Source organism: Phocoena phocoena, chromosome 15 (assembly GCF_963924675.1).
Source record: "Phocoena phocoena chromosome 15, mPhoPho1.1, whole genome shotgun sequence".
Classification (NCBI taxonomy): domain Eukaryota; kingdom Metazoa; phylum Chordata; class Mammalia; order Artiodactyla; family Phocoenidae; genus Phocoena; species Phocoena phocoena.
In genome coordinates this window covers 42025832-42044272 of record NC_089233.1, presented here as the reverse complement: position 1 = coordinate 42044272, position 18441 = coordinate 42025832, and the positions used below count along the sequence as shown (strand labels likewise).

The window sequence follows — 18441 nt, the reverse complement described above, 5'->3', positions numbered from 1 at the left end:
CCTTTCATCTTTTTAGGACCTTGGTTTCTTCTTTTGTACAGAGATCATTCAACAAAAATACTCAGAAGTTCTGTTTAACTAGAATACTTGAAATGACTCTTGCAGCTCTAAAATTGCATAATATTCTGTTATATTTTAAGACCTAATAATTAACTTATACACACAAAAATTTTAGACACTTGTTTGCTTAAATTTTAGGGGCGGGTAGAACAGATTATTTTCAGGTTGAAAATTGTCCCCTGGAGTGTGCTAGAATTGAGATCATTGCTTTATCTGGACCCATGTGCATAATCTTCAAAGAAACACACCAGTAATACGAGATCTATTACTAGAAAAATATACGAAGTTATTGAAGCATAATAAGTGCTGCTGTATACAGTAAAAATAGTATTTTGGCCAAATAAGAATTTTAAGATAAATAGCAAAGAGAAATGTTAAATAAAGCTAAATAATTTTGAAACTACTGCCACTCAAAACTGCTGTATTTGTGATTTTTTCCCTTTAAAATGATGAGAAATGAAAGGTTTCCAAAGTTGTCATTAATTATTTAGCTACCATATTTTCAAAGTTAGGAAACGTCTTCAATTGTACTACAAGTAAGGAGAATACCTAGACCTAGTTAAGGAGAATACTAACTTCTAGTGTGAATTTTATGGGGCCTAAAAAGCTGGTAAACACTTAGATGGAAAAAACTTACAAAGTTGTTCAAGTGGTAATTAGTCATTCACTTAACAAAAGTTATAACATGAAAAACTACAACACTATCTAGCTTTCGTTTTCTACCTACTAGATTTAGGATCTAAACAAATTATCAGAAAGACTTTCCTACAATATCAACTCCAGAAGCTAATTCCAAACAGTAAGCAACTTGCAGTGCTAATGACAGCCATATGGTTAACAAGTAACGAACGAGCCCTACTGGCCAAGGGAGGAAGGAACGCCTTACACCCAGGTGTGACAGTGGTAGTGCTTGAGAATGAGCTGATAGTAAAAATGACAGCAGCAGCAGCTACTTTTTTCTGAGCACCTATTTCCTATGTTACATGCTTTGGTTCATTTAAACCTCTCAACAGTCCAGAGGCAGCCCAAATGGTGGTAATATTTAGTTAAACACAGTGGTCAGACTCTCTGGGTTCAGATCTTAGTTCTGACACTGTGTGACTCTGATCAAATTACTTAAATTCTCTGTTCATATATAAAATACACAGCATTCGAAATATCTATGCTATATATATATTTTTTAAAGAAGATGTTGGAGGTAGGAGTTTATTAATTAATCTATTTATTTTTGCTGTGTTGGGTCTTCGTTTCTGTGCGAGGGCTTTCTCTAGTTGTGGCAAGCAGGGGCCACTCTTCATCGCGGTGCGCGGGCCTCTCACTATCGCGGCCTCTCTTGCTGCGGAGCACAGGCTCCAGACACACAGGCTCAGTAGTTGTGGCTCACGGGCCTAGTTGCTCCGCGGCATGTGGGATCCTCCCAGACCAGGGCTCAAACCCATGTCCCCTGCATTAGCAGGCAGATTCTCAACCGCTGAGGAATCAGGAAAGCCCTACGCTATATTATTATATATAATAATTGTAAGTACGCATGGTCAATAAATATTGGAAAAATACCCAGATACATTTTATCATCTATCACTTTAAGATGTACTCAACTTAGGCAAGAACTTAACTAAGTATCATCATTACTTTCCATACGATTTAAAGATATGTATGGAGAAAAAACTACATCTCCTAACAGTAGTAAATTTTACCTCAAGAAAGGTATGTTCTTGCTACAGAGTCTAATAAATGAAAATATTTATATAAAATATAAAAATATTAAAGGTCTGAGTTTAAACCCATGCTAAAATTCATCTGGAATCTTAAGGGACCCCAGACAGCCAAAAGAATCTTTAAAAAGAAAAATAAAGTTGGAGGACTCACATCTCCTGATTTCAAAACTGACTACAAAGCTACAGTAATTAAAACAGTATGGTGCTGGCATAAGACGGACATTCTGACCAATGGAATAAACAGCCCAGAAATAAACCATCATACGCACTCAAATGATTTTCAACAAGGGTGCCAAGACCACTCAGTGGGGAAAGGGCAGTCTCTCCAACAACCGGTGGTGGGAAAACGGATATCCACATGCAAAAGAATGAAGTTGGACCCTTACATTACACCACATACAAAAATTAACTCAAAATGGCTGAATGTCCTAAATGTAAGAGCCAGAACTATAAAACTCTTAGAAGAAAATGTAGGGAGCAAGCTTCGTGACACTGGATTTGGCAGTGATTTCTTAGACACCAAAAGCAAAGGCAACAACAACAAAATAGTCCAACAAAAATTGGACTTCATCAAAATCAATAATACATAAAGTACACCTATAATAAAACAACAAAAACCCAATTCAAAAACGGGCAAAGGACCTGAAAAGACAATTTTCCAAAACAAGATACACAAATAGCTAATAAGCACATGAAAAAAGAAATGACCAACATAATTAATCATTAGGGAAATGAAAAATCAAAACCACAGTGAGATACCACTTCACACCCATCCAGATGGCTACTATCAAAAAACCAAATAAATATTGGCAAGGGTGTGGAGAAACTAACTGATGTGCACTGCCTTACTTTTCCTCTAGACAATTTATACTACAATGATAGGCAGCAAGTCACCTGCATGTTTATATACTTACTTATTCATTTAACGAACACTTACATAAATAACTTTACTTATTTTTACTTTACTACTTCCTGTTCTCCTATGCCTCCTCTCCCTCTATGTGACTCTTCTACAAAGCATCTTCAAAAACAACCTAAGTCCCCAATCTTTTTACCTATAACACAATATGCCCACAGAGTACAACACTTGCACAGCCCCAATCAACGGGTTGCACTTCCCACTATCATTCTGTTAAAGTAATATGAAATTCCTGTTACTACATAAATCAAAAGTCAACCCTAAAATCTCATAATTATTTCAATTGGTAAATTATTATTTATTCCTCTTTTCCTCCACAGTTCTCTTTGAGTTATTTTACTGGTCTCTGTACCCCAGAGAATAATCAGGGAAAAAGAATGAAAGCATGGTATTACCAAACATGCTTATCATTCTAGAAAAATATATGGTGGAAGAAGAGGTTAAAATGATTTGCTGAAAGGGACTTTGGTGTGAAGCAACAATTGGCTTACTGTGTGAGAGGCATTCTTGTGTTTTACTGTCATCACACATTTTTTGAGTGGGAAATATCACCTTACATTTAGTACTAATTTTTACTGCCATTCTTTCTACAAAGTCTGTGAAAAGAATGGAATGAGAAAATAATATACACATAAATAAGAAATAAACTTTAAGTATGATTAATGTTAAGTATGTAAACTAAATTTCTAATACATTTTTCAAAAGTTTCCACTGAATGTAAGTCAATCTCTACATGGATACTCTCATGTTTCTACGTTGCTCAGCAATCCCACAAGGCGTCAGTGACTGAAAGGAGCAAGTCCCAAGTCCCGTTAATTAATCACAAAGGAGATAAAAAATATGATTAATGTATTTCAACCCATTTATTGTTTACCACAGTGTGACTATTAAAATATCAATCATTGCTAATCCCAGTTTGGATGGCAAAATATAGAAATTCTTTCATCCCATAAATCACGTTTGTGCACAGTTTTACCAAGAGAAAATTATTTTAACGAAAAGGAATAATGTCTAAATTTTACCTTGCCATGCATACTTCTTCCCATTCAAATCAACAGCAAAATCTTCTGGGTAGAAGTCAATTATACTAGAATCCTATACCAGGAAGACAAGTAAAGATTCAAAAAGTGAAGTCACATATTTCTGTTACAAAGAATTGGACATAACATTTGATCACGTTATCATGCCTGATAAGAAAATGAGCGTCCTTTCCTTTTAAAAATGGCATTCCTTGGGCTTTCCTGGTGGCGCTGTGGTTGAGAGTCCGCCTGCCGATGCAGGCGACACGGGTTCGTGCCCTGGTCCGGGAAGATCCCACATGCTGTGGAGCGGCTGTGCCCGTGAGCCATGGCTGCTGAGCCTGCGCGTCCGGAGCCTGTGCTCCGCAACGGGAGAGGCCACAACAGTGAGAGGCCCGCGTACCACACACACAAAAAAGTATTCTTTAAATTGCAGGTCTAGTGAAACAAAATTAACTAATACATTTATTTATTTTTGGCTGTGTTGGGTCTTCGTTGCTGCACACGGCTTTCTCTAGTTGCGGCAAACAGGTACTCTTCTTTGCGGTGCACGGGCTTCTCATTGCGGTGGCTCCTCTTGTTGCAGAGCACGGGCTCTAGAGCACAGGCTCGGTAGTTGTGGCACACGGGCTTCGTTGCTCCACGGCATGTGGGATCTTCCTGGACCAGGGCTCGAACCCGTGTTCCCTGCATTGGCAGGCAGATTCTTAACCACTGCGCCACCAGGGAAGCCCCAACAATTATATTTTAAAAGAGGGGAAAAAAGGCATAATTATAGAGGAATTTTAAAGCAGACAGCTGTGGACCCGGTGTAGAGTGAAGAGCTTACTTACCCCACCTCCCAGCTGGGTCTCACTCCTCGCCCACAAAACCAGCTGGGAGGGGATTTCAAGCGGGCCAGCCTTAGCTCTAGCAGCCACCACACAGGCTGGAACAACCAAAAATAATAGCTTACAGGTAGGCTGAGAATAAAAAAACTGTTCTAAGAATTTCTCCCAAACACAAATGATTTTCTTTTTACTAAGTTGGGTCCTGATGGCCAAGGAAAGCAGAAAAAGAATAAAGTGGTGAAAAATATACAGAACTCAAATACTTTTACTTTTTTTCCTGCACTTCACTCTCTTAACTATGAGATGCAAGACGAATTGTGGCTAATGTTGGTAAAATGTATGACAAAAATCCAGTTACCAACACACTCAAAATACTAAAAGACTCACGGGATCACTCATGAGCTTCCGCCATGATGGAGGTAGAAAGTTACCACTTGCAGCTGGAAAAACCCCCATAAGTTGTTCCAGTGGTTTAAACTGTAAAAAAGAAAAAAAAAAAAAAACTTTAGCATACAACACACAGTTTTTATCTAAGCCAAAATTCTATAAATTTTATGGCTCTAAATAGTTAAGCTTACCGGTTTGGTACCCTTCTCAAAATCAGAAGCCATATCTGCAATACCTTCAAAGTCTGAAGCGAATGGTGCATAATGGAATGGATAATACCACTTCCAGGACGCACAACCCTGCAATCATTAAAAACAGCAAACCCAAAAATCTATGTTAATGATATACACAGAAAAAAACAAATAAAAATTAGACTGTTAACCTATATATTCTATTTATAAAACACAACTTCTAGTATATATTCCATGCATTAAGTTTTTCCATGAGTCGTAAGTTATTTTGATTAAATCTGAACTTTTTACTTCATATCAATGGCCCCTTGATTTAAAAAATACAGCAAAACACCTTTAATAATCAGTAGTTAATACCAAACTTTATATTCACAAACACAATTTGGTGAAGATTTTTATCCTTATAATGTGTTTGGTGGCATTTCTTTCAACTCTAGAGCTGCCATCATCAAATAAAATGAAGAGCAGCTGCAGCTGACACTTACTGAGCCTACAGGTGAGGAAGGGACTTCACTGTGATTGACAGTAAAACAGGCAAAAGCTTCATCTTACTATTCCCTATATTTTCAGGGAAAACTTTATCTTCATTATAAAAATATTTAAGTAAGCCCATCAAAACGGAAACAAGTTATACTCATAGAAAAAAGAAGTCTTCCTGATATATGTTTTCACTCTGTGCCTGGTGAATTAAAATCTTGGTAGGAGTAAAACATGAAATTAAAATATTTTATAGTTGATACTCAGCACATTAAATTACTTTCTACTTACTAATTTCAGATCACACCAAACTGAACTTGCTTCACTCTCCGAGCACAAAACCAGATATTAACTATCTGTGTTACAATCCCCATGTCTACCTAACCTCTCATCAATCTGGCATCCCAATTATCAAAGGCTTTAAGTCAGATACAGATGACTCCAATTAGAAAGCACTTCAAGTAACATCACTACCTTATACGGAGGAAATGGTATCATTCAAATTCCTTTCTAATTCTTAATAGTATTTTCCAGGCTTTGTCCTTTGTTCAGTCATTTAGTGACTATCTATTAGTTCCTCACTTATTTTTTTATTCCAATTAAAAAAACACTACACTTTAGTCATTTGAAAGACAAAGTATACTCAACCATACTCCCTGGTGTTGAAATCTTTTGACACAGCAAAAAAATAGCTTTGTTTATATATTAACACCTAAGGAGCTTTAGAAACAAATATTATTCAAAGTAATGAATTTCTAAATAGGAAGCTTAAAAAGAAGTCTAGGTTTAATCTCAGAATACAGCTCAGTAATACACATTATTATAGAAATTATGTTCCTAAAATGACTAACTAGAGGTTTAGAGGAAAATATTCTCTTTGTACCTGGTAATAATATCGAAGAACCCAGCAGAGTCCTTCAACGTAAGACTGCACAACTTTACGTCGGAATTTCTCATCAGCTGCATCAACATCAAATTTGTTCTTGTAGTACCGCTGTTTCCAACCAGCTTCCCATAACCTACAAACCAGGCAAAGCCAGTGTATGCTGAATTAATATGGTAACTGTCTACCTGTTTATCACCAAATCAATTTATATATAATGTCCAGGTGAAATGTAAATGAATTAAACAGTAATGCTAACAAACACGGTTTCATTTAACTATTTCTAAAAAGTCCACTTTCACAGGATTTATTACCAACTTAAAGAGAGTTAAACATCAAAAACTCAAACACGGATTCCAGTAAGAGCATTATAAAACTACATTTAAAAGAAGAATAATTACTTATGCTAAAGTAGATACAGAACACTTGTTTGCTCGAATTTTCATACTGTTTTACATGCTTTTTGATTGCGGAATAATTCTAAAACTACTTTTTTTTTTTTTAAATTAACTTTTTGGCTGCATTGGGTCTTCGGTGCTGCACGCGAACTTTCTCTAGTTGCGACGTGAGCTTGTCATTGCGGTGGCTTCTCTTGTTGCGGAGCACAGGCTCTAGAGCTCGCAGGCTTCAGTAGTTGCGGCACGTGGGCTCAGTAGTTGTGGCTCTTGGGCTCTAGAGCGCAGGCTCAGTAGTTGTGGTGCACAGACTTAGCTGCTCCGCGGCATATGGGATCTTCCCAAGCCAGGGATCGAACCCATGTCCCCTGCATTGGCAGGCGGATTCTTAACCACTGCGCCACCAGGGAAGTCCCTAAAGCTACACTTTAAAATTTGCTGAAGATATTTTTATATAGTTCAAGTTCCTCAGTTTGTTAAAATATATTTAAACTATACAGAGAAAGTCAATTAAATTACTTAAAAGAAAAAAGACTTGCATGGGTAATTCTTTTAAAAGTAAAAAGTGATTTATAAAAGAATAATCTAGAAACCAAGCAGAAATTATATGTATAACTAACCTACTCTCCCTGTGCTTGGGCCTCTTTGAGCTAAGAGTTGAAGGGAAGGACACGCATGCACATGTACACACGTATGTATGTATGTATGTATGTATATTCTGGTAAAACTTAGAAGCAGGTCAATTAATTCACTAAGTTATCATTAATCACTGAAAATACAATGTGAAGAACCACAAAGTACTCATTTCTCATTCTCCAAGAGATGAAAACATCTTCTTAAAGGAACATAAAGAAGCTAAAAAAAAATTTTTTTAATCAGCACAGATCAAGAACACCAAGATGATTCTACAGTAAGGCCATTTTCTACCATGTGCCAGAGCTTACAAATTAACTGCAGTCATGTTTCAGAATACAGGTATGCCCTGCTTTTCAAAAGTTCACTTTATACCACTTTGCTTTTACAAAAGACCCCCATTAATACCTGTTTTCTCTAATAGAAAGAAATGCAGAGATTTCGCTTAAAAAAAAAAAAAGGCAGAAAGTGGGAATCTCGTTTAGCACGTTTGTTTTCAGCGTGCACCCCAGAAGCAGGAGTGGCCCCGCCAGCCCCTTCCCCAAGAATCACACTCAGCGTCTTAGCATCTGCCGCCAGAGCTGTGGGCTGTGTCTGTGAGCATCTGGGCTTTATCTCCATTTATTTTGTGCAGCAAGACGTGACCTAAGGTAACTCCTTCTTTACGCGGTTTCGGCTCTGAAAGGTTTCACAGGCCCCATCCACTTTCGGATACTGGGGGAAACCCGCACACATTACCCATTTTAATTTCCCGCATACACAAAGGATTCACAGAACATCAATCAGGAGAACTATCCTCTATCCATGATGTGGATTGTGACCATTTTACAGAAAATATGAACAAAATAAATGCTAAGAATCCCAAGCATTTCTTGAGAAGCATTTCTACCTTGATTATCCCCAGCACCTGAATTAAATAATAAAGTACTAAATAAATCAAGTTTACTATTAAGCTAGTATTGATCATGATGACCTCAGAGTAAAACAAAAGATACTCTAAGAGGAAATCCATTGTTATAGAAGCAGAGGATAAAAACTCAGGTCAGGTAAATATTCAATGACCAGTCATCACAGATATTAGAATCTAACATCAAAGAACATTTCTAATTATAAACACACCACCCACATCCTACATAAGAAGCACGAGATATGGACCACCATTGTTTGCTTAACTCTGAACTATATCATGTTTGCTAAATTCTTAATGAGTTACATTTATTAAGACTGTTGGCCTTTTGCACTTGGAGCCCAGGATTCAAACCTAGATTTAATTACAGGAGAGGCTGTTAATCTTATTATATGATGATCTCCAACTTCTGGACAAATTAAAGAATCAAAGTTTCCCATTATAAATATTAAGTATGGGACTTCCCTGGTGGCACAGTGGTTAAGAATCCACCTGCCAATGCAGGGGACTCGGGTTCAAGCCCTGGTCCGGGAAGATCCCACATGCCATGGAGCAACTAAGCCCATGTGCCCCAACTGCTGAGCCTGAGCTCTAGAGCCCACGAGCCACAACTACTGAAGCCTGTGTGCCACAACTACTGAAGCCCGTGGGCCTAGAGCCTGTGCTCTGCAACAAAGAGAAGCCACCTCAGTGAGAAGCCTGCCCACCACAACGAAGAGTAGCCCCCGCTCACGCCCACGTGTAGCAACGAAGACCCAACGCAGCCATAAATAAATAAATATACTTTTTAAAAAATAAAATAAATGTTAAGTATACAGCTACAGGGAAACCTCTGTCATGAAATATAACTATGCATATACAAGTCTGTGTTTTTTTAAAAATACACATATTTATTTCTTAACCAAATAAGTTCTACATATTTCATCTTGAGGAAGAAACTTTTCAACTAAGAAGATTAAAGCAAATCATATCAAGCATCCAAGTGTAACTGAACTTTCTGGGTTAGGCAGCTTGAAAATGTGATCTCCACGCAGTGACCTTCGGATCACACAGTCAGAGCTAAACACCTCACGCCTAGCCCGTCTAGCGCCTGCTCTCACAGGGAAAAGTGGCTTGGCGGACGAAAACCTGCATACTAATCTAGATACTTAGGTTTAACAGCTATAGCTTACACATCTCACTGGATTACTGACTATTCTAACCCTCCACATTAATTACTTGTGGATAAAAAGATCACAGGCAAGCATGTGAAGGCACTGCTGCTCTGAGCTAATAGCATTAATTAGACCGCCTCTATTTCAGCAATTTGTTAACAAAGTGCTACCAAAAAATGGCTTCACCTGACGTTATCCTCTGGCTCAGGTTCACTGTCACTGTCTTCCGCTTTTCGCTTACTTCCTCCTCTCGGAGACGGGGAGCCATCAGAAGTGAAACTCGCGTTAGGAGACACTGAAGGACTCTGCAGACAATTATGACATTAGAGAGGAAGGACTTAATTATTCATTTCACATAAGAAGTTACATCCAACTGCTACTACCACCATGCTTCACGGTAATACATTTTTTAAGGCTGTTAAATAGATATTGGTAAACGTATTTAGAAAGCACAAAGACTGATCTTGGCCTACTGCACTTCCCCAAAAAAGAGTAATATGGTACCAAGCTTCCTATGCTTAAACTCAAAAGAATCTGAACATTCTTAGGGTAAAAACTGCTTCAGAAGAAAAAAGAAAAATTTAATTTTATAAATTTAAAAAATTAATACTTAAATATTTATTTTCTTTGGTGATTCGCTGATCTTATGAATTCACGATCACTGTCCACCAATCAAACAGCAAAACGGTAAAGGGGGAGAAAGATAAATAAATAAATTAGTAATACATAAAATAGTCAAGCTGGCGAAAATGAAGTTAAATGGTATGTGTTCAACCTAGTATAACCACTCTGGAAAGCAACAGTTTAGTAATAAGGCTCTGCCAGATAACTGTTAAATTATTTTACATACACTGTTTTAAAATTCAATGTACAAATAAAAATCTATTGGTCATCTTAGAAAAATGCACATCTTATTAGTATTTCAAAGACTTGGATACCACTTTAAATTCAGTATTATCTCTTCCCTTTGTACTTAACTCAATGAAGATAGGCACACCCTACAGTATTTTAACTAAAAAATTAAAGTCTTCTGCAACTTTAGTTTTACGTTAAATGACCAAAAACGTAAGTGGCAAGAAAGGTTTTCATAGTAAAGGTTTTGTTCTATTATTCACAATATATTAGATATTTTGAGTAAATAGAATTTTTTAAATTGAGAGCTCAGGAGGCTATTTTGTTGATACTATAATTAGCATAAAGGCAGTTCACACCACAGGCTAAGAAAGTTTGTTACAACAAAGCAAAATTATATTTCACACAGAGCTTATAACACTTTCCTTTTAAAAACGTATAGTATCAATTTTACTCATGATACCGTATGGCCAATACTGTCCGAAACCCCTCACAAAACCCAGTAAAAAAATAAATCCAGGAAGGCACTGTTGCACTGGGAAAATGAGATGGGTATTTTCAGCCAGACAGACCTGAGTTTGAAATACCAAACCAGCCTTTCTCAGTGTATGGCCTTGGGCAATTTATTTAACCTGTCAGCCTCAACTTGAAATGGGGATGCTACCGTTCTCTATCTTCACAGATTACTGCAGGGATTAAACGAAACACCACATGTGAAAGATCAATAGTACACCTGACTCACTAAGTCATCACTTTTATTTTTAAACCCCACACTAATCCATTTGGATTAAATTATGAAGGGAAGTTGGGTAAAAAGCAAACTTTCCCAAATTGACAAAATATAAATTCCATCTTTAGATAACAAAAATAATATACCTTCAAGGAAAACATGAAAGGCGGGTGTCTGCTCTTTAATGCTAACCCCCTCACTGCTCTTTTCTCCTCTCCCTCTACCAACAAAAGGATTCCTTCTTAAACTTACCAGATTCATAACAAGTCATAAAAATTTTTTTAAATGCTGTTTTGTAATCATATTCTGTTAATTGAGAATGGCTGCAGATATAATGAAATCATACTTCAGAATGCAAAAATTAAAAACACATATTTATGAAGAAACAGAAGCCGTCTGATAAAACACTGACAATGTTCACCGTCAGCAGACATTGGTCAAGTACTGCAGACTAACACGCCCAAACAGCTCAAAAAAATCAATAAACAAATATAAACAAAAACACACCAAAAGAGCAAAGCTCAATAACTTTAAAGGCCATCTTTAACTGAACTGGTAATATGGCTTCATGATTACTTTAAATTCAGAACATTCTAGATGAAAATCCCTCTTTGCAAAGACTCCAAAAGAAATAAATGTGTCGAGGAATTAATACAGGATCAAATAAGCAACATAAACACCAACCTCCCCACTCTCACTCCCATGGGAGACGTTACTAATCAACAGTGGATCTGGTTCTGTGGAGCCTGACTGTAATACTGCAATCCTTCTCAGGGCAATCACAGGTGACAAAGTTTAAACCTACTGCCTCCCTGACATTAAGAAAAAAGCATTCTATCATATCATCAATATGGTGTTTGAGAATGCCAGTCACTTTCAGTTCCACTCTGTGGGGACTGTAGTCACTATGATCTTAAATGATGGACAGCAGCTTTTTCTGTTCTACTCAAGTGTCTCACTGCAATCCCTTTCACTGACCCTCCACATCTCACTCTGTATAAGAAAAAAAAAATCAAAAATAGATACATGTACATGTATACGTCTGGCCAAAACGTTTGTTGGTCTTTTTCCATTAAGATGGCTCTAGTAGCGCTCAGTTGTCTTTAACTTCATTTGAAACAATTTTCTTTTCTTTTTTATGGCTACGTTGGGTCTTTGTTGCTGCACACAGCTTTCTCTAGTTCCGGTGAGCGGGGGGGGGGGGGGGGGGGGGCTACTCTTCTTTGCGGTGCGTGGGCTTCTCACTGCAGTGGCTTCTCCTGTTGCGGAGCACAGGCTCCAGGTGCGCAGGCTTCAGTAGTTGCAGCACGCGGGCCCCAGAGCATGTGGTCTTCAACGGTTGTGGCACATGAGCTCAGTAGTTGCACCTTGTGGGCTCTAGAGCGTGGGATCAGTAGTTGTGGCGCACAGGCTTAGCTGCCCCGCAGCATGTGGGATCTTCCTGGACCAGGGATCGAACCCGTGTCCCCTGCACTGGCAAGCAGATTCTTAACCACTGGACCACCAGGGAAATCCGAAACAATTTTCTTAGATTGTATTGAGACAGCTGTCACATCAGTGTGCATTTTAAAAAAAACATCAAGATTGGTGAATTTTTGTGTAGCCATTTTAATATTGAAGATGGAAGAAAAAAAGCAACATTTTTGGCATATTACGCTTTATTATTTCAAGAAAGGTAAAAACACAACTGAAACGCAAAAAAAAGATTTGTGCAGCGTATGGAGAAGGTGCCGTGACTGATCGAATGTGTCAAAAGTGGTTTGCGAAGTTTCATGCTGGAGATTTCTCGCTGGACGATGCTCCACAGTCGTGTAGACCAGTTGAAGTTGACAGAGATCAAATCGAGACATTAACTGAGAACAGTCAATGTTATACCATACGGGAGATAGCTGACATACTCAAAATATCCAAATCAAGCGTTGAAAATCATTTGCACCAGCTTGGTTATGTGAATCGCTTTGATGTTTGGGTTCCACATAAATTAAGTGAAAAAAACCTTCTTGACTGTATTTCCACATGTGATTCTCTACTGAAACGTGAGGAAAACGTTCCGTTTTTAAAACAAATCGTGATGGGTGATGAAAAGTGGACACTGTACAATAATGTGGAACAGAAGAGATTGTGGCGCAAGTGAAATGAACCACCACCAACCACACCAAAGGCCAGTCTTCATCCAAAGAAGGTGATGTTGTGTATGTGGTGGGATTGGAAGGGAGTCCTCCATTATGAGCTCCTTCCGGAAAATCAAACGATTAATTCCAACATATACTGCTCCCAATTAGATCAAATGAAAGCAGCACTTGACGAAAAGCATCCGGAAAACAGACAGAAAATGCATAATCTTCCATCAGGATAACGCAAGACCGCATGTTTCTTTGATGACCAGGCAAAAACTATTACAACTTGGCTGGGAAGTTCTGAGTCATCCGCTCTCTTCAGACATTGCACCTGTGGATTTCCATTTATTTTGGTCTTTACAAAATTCTCTTAATGGAAAAAATTTCAATTCCCTGGAAGGCTGTAAAAGGCACCTGGAACAGTTCTTTGCTCAAAAAGATAAAAAGTTTTGGGAAGATGGAATTATAAAGTTGCCTGAAAAATGGCAGAAGGTAGTGGAACAAAACGGTGAATAACGTTGCTCAATAAAGTTCTTGGTGAAAATTAAAAACGTGCTTTTATTTTTACTTAAAAACCAAAGGAACTTTTTGGCCAACTATATATAAGTGAATCATTTTGCTGTACACCTGAAACTAACAGAACATTGTTTTTTTTGTTTTGTTTTGTTTTTTAACTAATTTATTTTGGCTGCATTGGGTATTCATTGCTGCATGCGGGTTTTCTCTGGTTGCGTCGAGTGGGGGCCACTCTTTGTTGCAGTGAGCGGGCTTCTCATTGCGGTGGCTTCTCTTGTTGTGGAGCACGGGCTCTAGGTGCATGGGCTTCAGTAGTTGCAGCACGTGGGCTCCGTAGTTGTGGCTCAGGGACTCTAGAGCACAGGCTCAGCCATTGTGGCGCACGGGCTTAGTTGCTCCGCGGCATGTGGGATCTTCCCGGACCAGGGCTCGAACCCGTGTCCCCTGCATTGGTAGGTGGATTCTTAACCACTGCGCCACCAGGGAAGTCCCAGAACACTGTTAATCAACTATATACTCCAGTATAAAATAAAAATTAAAAAAAGAAAACAAAACTCAAACAGAACAAAAAAAACACAATAGAAAGGCAGGCTTCTTCTCTTGGGAGATGCAAAACCTCATTTCTCAAATTCCAAATCTAAGGTCCTAAAACTTCTAATTGTGAATTTATGGGAATATAAATTCAATCAGTCTCTTGATATGGCAAAAATTCCACATACAGGATTGCCCTATAAAAAGGGATTTTATCATCAATAGGATAACTAATAGAAAAATAAAACTTAAATATCCAAACTTATGCAATTTCCTTGCATCTATCATAGTAAAAGTTTACATAGTACCTTTCCTCCCTTTACAAAACTCTCTCTCTCTCATGCCTACTAGCCTGAAATAAGCAATAGCTTTATCTGCTGTATGTGTGTGTTAGTTCATGGTCTATTCCCTCACCCCTGCTTGCTGTCTTGCCATGTGCTAAGCTCTTGGTCTTCTGTCAATACAACAGGAAGCTAATGGACAGAGTAAAGCCTTGCTGGCTGAAATGATCTGCTCATGCAGCTTGGATTACAAAGTTCAAATAAGGAGGGATACCATGAGGCAAATCCATTCTGAGTTCGGTAGTGAGAACTACCTTAAAACACATGCTCGGATCTATTCTATGACTGAGTTGGAGAGTGAAGCTCAGGCAGTAAGGAGTACCTGTATTTAACAGACTAAGGAATACCATTCTGCAAAATGCCCATAACTGATCCCTGGAAGGAAAGGGGAAATTAGGCAGCAAAACCCTCCCTTGTCTCTCACGCCAGAGACGTGAGACATTTGGATGTCCCCTCATGCTTCTAGCACCATCACCACTGTACCTTTGGGGGAAGAGGGAAGCACTGTGGCCCATGTGCATTACAGAGACACTGCAGCCACTTAGCCAACTGTATTTACATGCATTTTCTTTCTTTCCACATCATTTAGATATTTTCATATTGATAAAGAATTTAATAGAATTAAAAATATCTCTCAAGGCAAAAGAAATTGAGAAAAACTATCAAACAAAACAACCCCAGGCTAAATGATCAAATTCACACACAACTACAGGGGCATCTGATAAGTCACCACCCTTCAAAGCTACATAAAAGTGAGTCACTTACAGAGTTATTCTGCATCCTCATTTCATAGGCTGCTTGTCTCGGATTATGGGCTACTTGAGATCCTGGTGAGTTTCTTGAACCAAGGGCATGAGGGGTTAATATTCCACCAGGAGAGAAAGATGGTTGATCTCTCTAACATACATGGAAATAAATGAATGTAGAAATTAAAATTAAATCACAACACAGTTAGATGACAGGAAGAAAAGAGGGCAATAGAAAGAGTCCCCACCGTAAGCACTTAAAAGACGAAATGGATTTCTGTTAACATGACAGGGTTGTCTACACTTTGATATAATGGTAACTTACCCTGTAAACAACCGTTTGTAATAGTAACTCTGCTCTAAAAGTACATATAATTCACTGTTCTGGTATATACACGTGGAGTTTGAGAATGCCCGTCACTTGCAGTTCCACTCTGTGGAACTGTTCAAGTCTCATTAGGCTGTTCTACTACATTTACTTACAATTTCTGAACACATTCAAGACGTAATTATAGGCAAATAAAAATAACAAATAATAAATAACTATAACATTTACCTTAACGGTAAAAAAAATAAGTCAAGAGTTTGACTTCTACTCAGGAAATACAGCTTTTATTTACCCTTCACCTTGCTAGAATTTAACTCTTTATTGCCAATTAATTACAGCTATACTATAGCTATAGCTATACTAGGTGACGGTTGTGGCTGACTGATAAACAGATGTTTTAAAAACAGACATTGACTGAAAGGAAATAATAATATATGGTACAAACTATTATATATAAAATAAATAAGCTACAAGGATATAATGTACAACACAGGGAATATGGCCAATATTTTATAATAACTGTAAATAGAATATAACCTTTAAAAAGTGTGAATCACTATTATATATACTATACTGTACATAATATACTCTAATCACCTGATTATATAATATTATACATCAAATATACCTCGATTTTTTTAATTAATTAAAAAAAGGAAAAAAAAATAAAGTAGAAACCAAATATGCTCCTCCCAATCTAAGTGGTTTGCAACTACCTGCAACAATAAATTACTCTACTCCCTTCTGGGTTCCTGAAATTGCTCAAATCCAATAAAATATGATAATAAGAGGCAGTCCCGGGGCTTCCCTGGTGGCGCAGTGGTTGAGAATCTGCCTGCCAATGCAGGGGACATGGGTTCGAGCCCTGGTCTGGGAAGATCCCACATGCCGCGGAGCAGCTGGCCCCATGAGCCACAATTACTGAGCCTGCGTGTCTGGAGCCTGTGCTCCGCAACAAGAGAGGCCGCGATAGTGAGAGGCCCACGCACCGCGATGAGGAGTGGCCCCCACTTGCCGCAACTAGAGAAAGCCTTCACACAGAAACGAAGACCCAACACAGTCAAAAATAAATTTAAAAAAATAAATAGAATTTAAAAAAAAAAAAAAAAAGAGGCAGTCCCTCAACTCCATGAATTTAAAATCCAGGAAGGAAGACAACATTCACCAGAGATAAAGGAAAGGACTGCTCAACCTGGACCACAAGCAGAGGCAGCAAGGGAGGCCGTGGAGAAGGCAAGGTGTGCGGGGCTTGGAGTAGGAATCTTCTGGAGCAGCCAAAGGGGGCCAAGGCTCTGGGTCAGGAGCAACATGGTGTATTTAGAGGACAGCAGGGGAAGGGCTGGCGGCCAGAATTCAACCAGGCCACGGTGCACTCTGCAAGGCAGACTGAGAGAGAACTGGATTCTGAGGGGACTAAGGAGTATGGTGACTTCCGAGCAGAGAAACAACAAAGCTATGGGTATCTTGTTCTAGGAAGATTAACCTGACAAAGATATAGACAGAGTATAGTGACTTGTAAGGGGAAACAAAGGGTTGACTGCTTTTATTACAAAAACAATATCTGATTATTGTAAAAAAAAACCTCTTAAACAGCTAAATGCAACCTGCCCCCTCCTGCCCATCAAGTGTTTCCCTTCAGACTCCAGAGAGCCTAGAAAGGACTTCTTTAAAATCAATACCAGGCAGGAAGGCAGCTGGGTGGGCGCCACATCCCTAACCAACTCCCAGCCCGTAAGGAATAAAGAGCTATTGTAATGAACATCTTCCTCCCAAATCGTAAACTGATACCATTGCCAGTCTTATGATATTAGCTAAAACTCACCTTCATTCTCTTTCTTTTTTCTTTCTGTCGTCTTCTAAAACTGTCCTAAAAGTATAAAATCCACATATTCTGTCAAATAATTACACAAAAATGTAAGAGTTAAACATTACCAGGAATGATTCGGGAGACAATTAAAGTTTTAAAGGAAGACCCCAGAAACCTAGGTACATAATTAAACCAGGCAATGGACTGTGTGTTCAAAGTGCTGCTTATCAGAACTGCAGATGGATAGAGAGCATTCTAAATTGAGTTTAGATACAATTTAAAATGTTCCTCAAATTTTTTTTCAGGTAGTTTTTAACATCATTTCAGGAAAGAATGCAAGAGTCATGACAAGGACCCTTGGTTTTTCCCTGGAGTGAACAGGCTGCCAATAATGGAGAAGATACACATAAGTAAGAAAACAATTTTTTAAGCTGTAGCTGAAGATAGTTAATAATGAAGATGACAATTTTTAAAAATCAACACGACAATTTAATAATGGGCCTCTATTGCCTAAAAAGGGCTGGACAGTTTCTAGCGCTGTCACATGTGTGGCACAAGTGGGTAAAGAGAGCAGTGGGGCTCTATGCAAACACTACCCACCAAGATTGCAATAAGTCGACCTAATGAAAGAAGGAAGAAAATTCAGATGTCTATACTGTTTATTCTGGGCCAGTTAAATTCACAGGAAAGTGTCCAGTCTGCCTTGATTCTTCCCTCCACTCATTTTCAAAATGTAGCCATAGTTTCAACTAGTGGCTCCCCCAAGTGAGCCACTCAAAGGCCCCCTTTCCCCAGAAAGCACTCCTCCCACGCCTGCATTTCTGTTGAGTGTCCAGGCACTGAAACGACAGCTAAGGTGACCACGGCAGGTACTATACTGTCACCCTACTCGCAGCACTTCCA

General features: G+C 38.5%; 1 protein-coding gene across 1 annotated transcript in view; it reads right to left on the bottom strand.

The window, feature by feature from the left end:
- XRN2 (5'-3' exoribonuclease 2) overlaps window positions 1–18441 on the bottom strand; it is an 82652-nt gene that overhangs the window by 34838 nt on the left and 29373 nt on the right. The window contains exons 14-20 of the mRNA XM_065893367.1: window positions 17554–17598; window positions 15423–15554; window positions 9757–9875; window positions 6482–6617; window positions 5122–5229; window positions 4931–5020; window positions 3717–3789 (exon numbers count right to left, since the gene is read on the bottom strand). Coding sequence (XP_065749439.1) covers window positions 3717–3789; window positions 4931–5020; window positions 5122–5229; window positions 6482–6617; window positions 9757–9875; window positions 15423–15554; window positions 17554–17598 — 703 coding nt within the window. The remainder of the gene's footprint in view (window positions 1–3716; window positions 3790–4930; window positions 5021–5121; window positions 5230–6481; window positions 6618–9756; window positions 9876–15422; window positions 15555–17553; window positions 17599–18441) is intronic.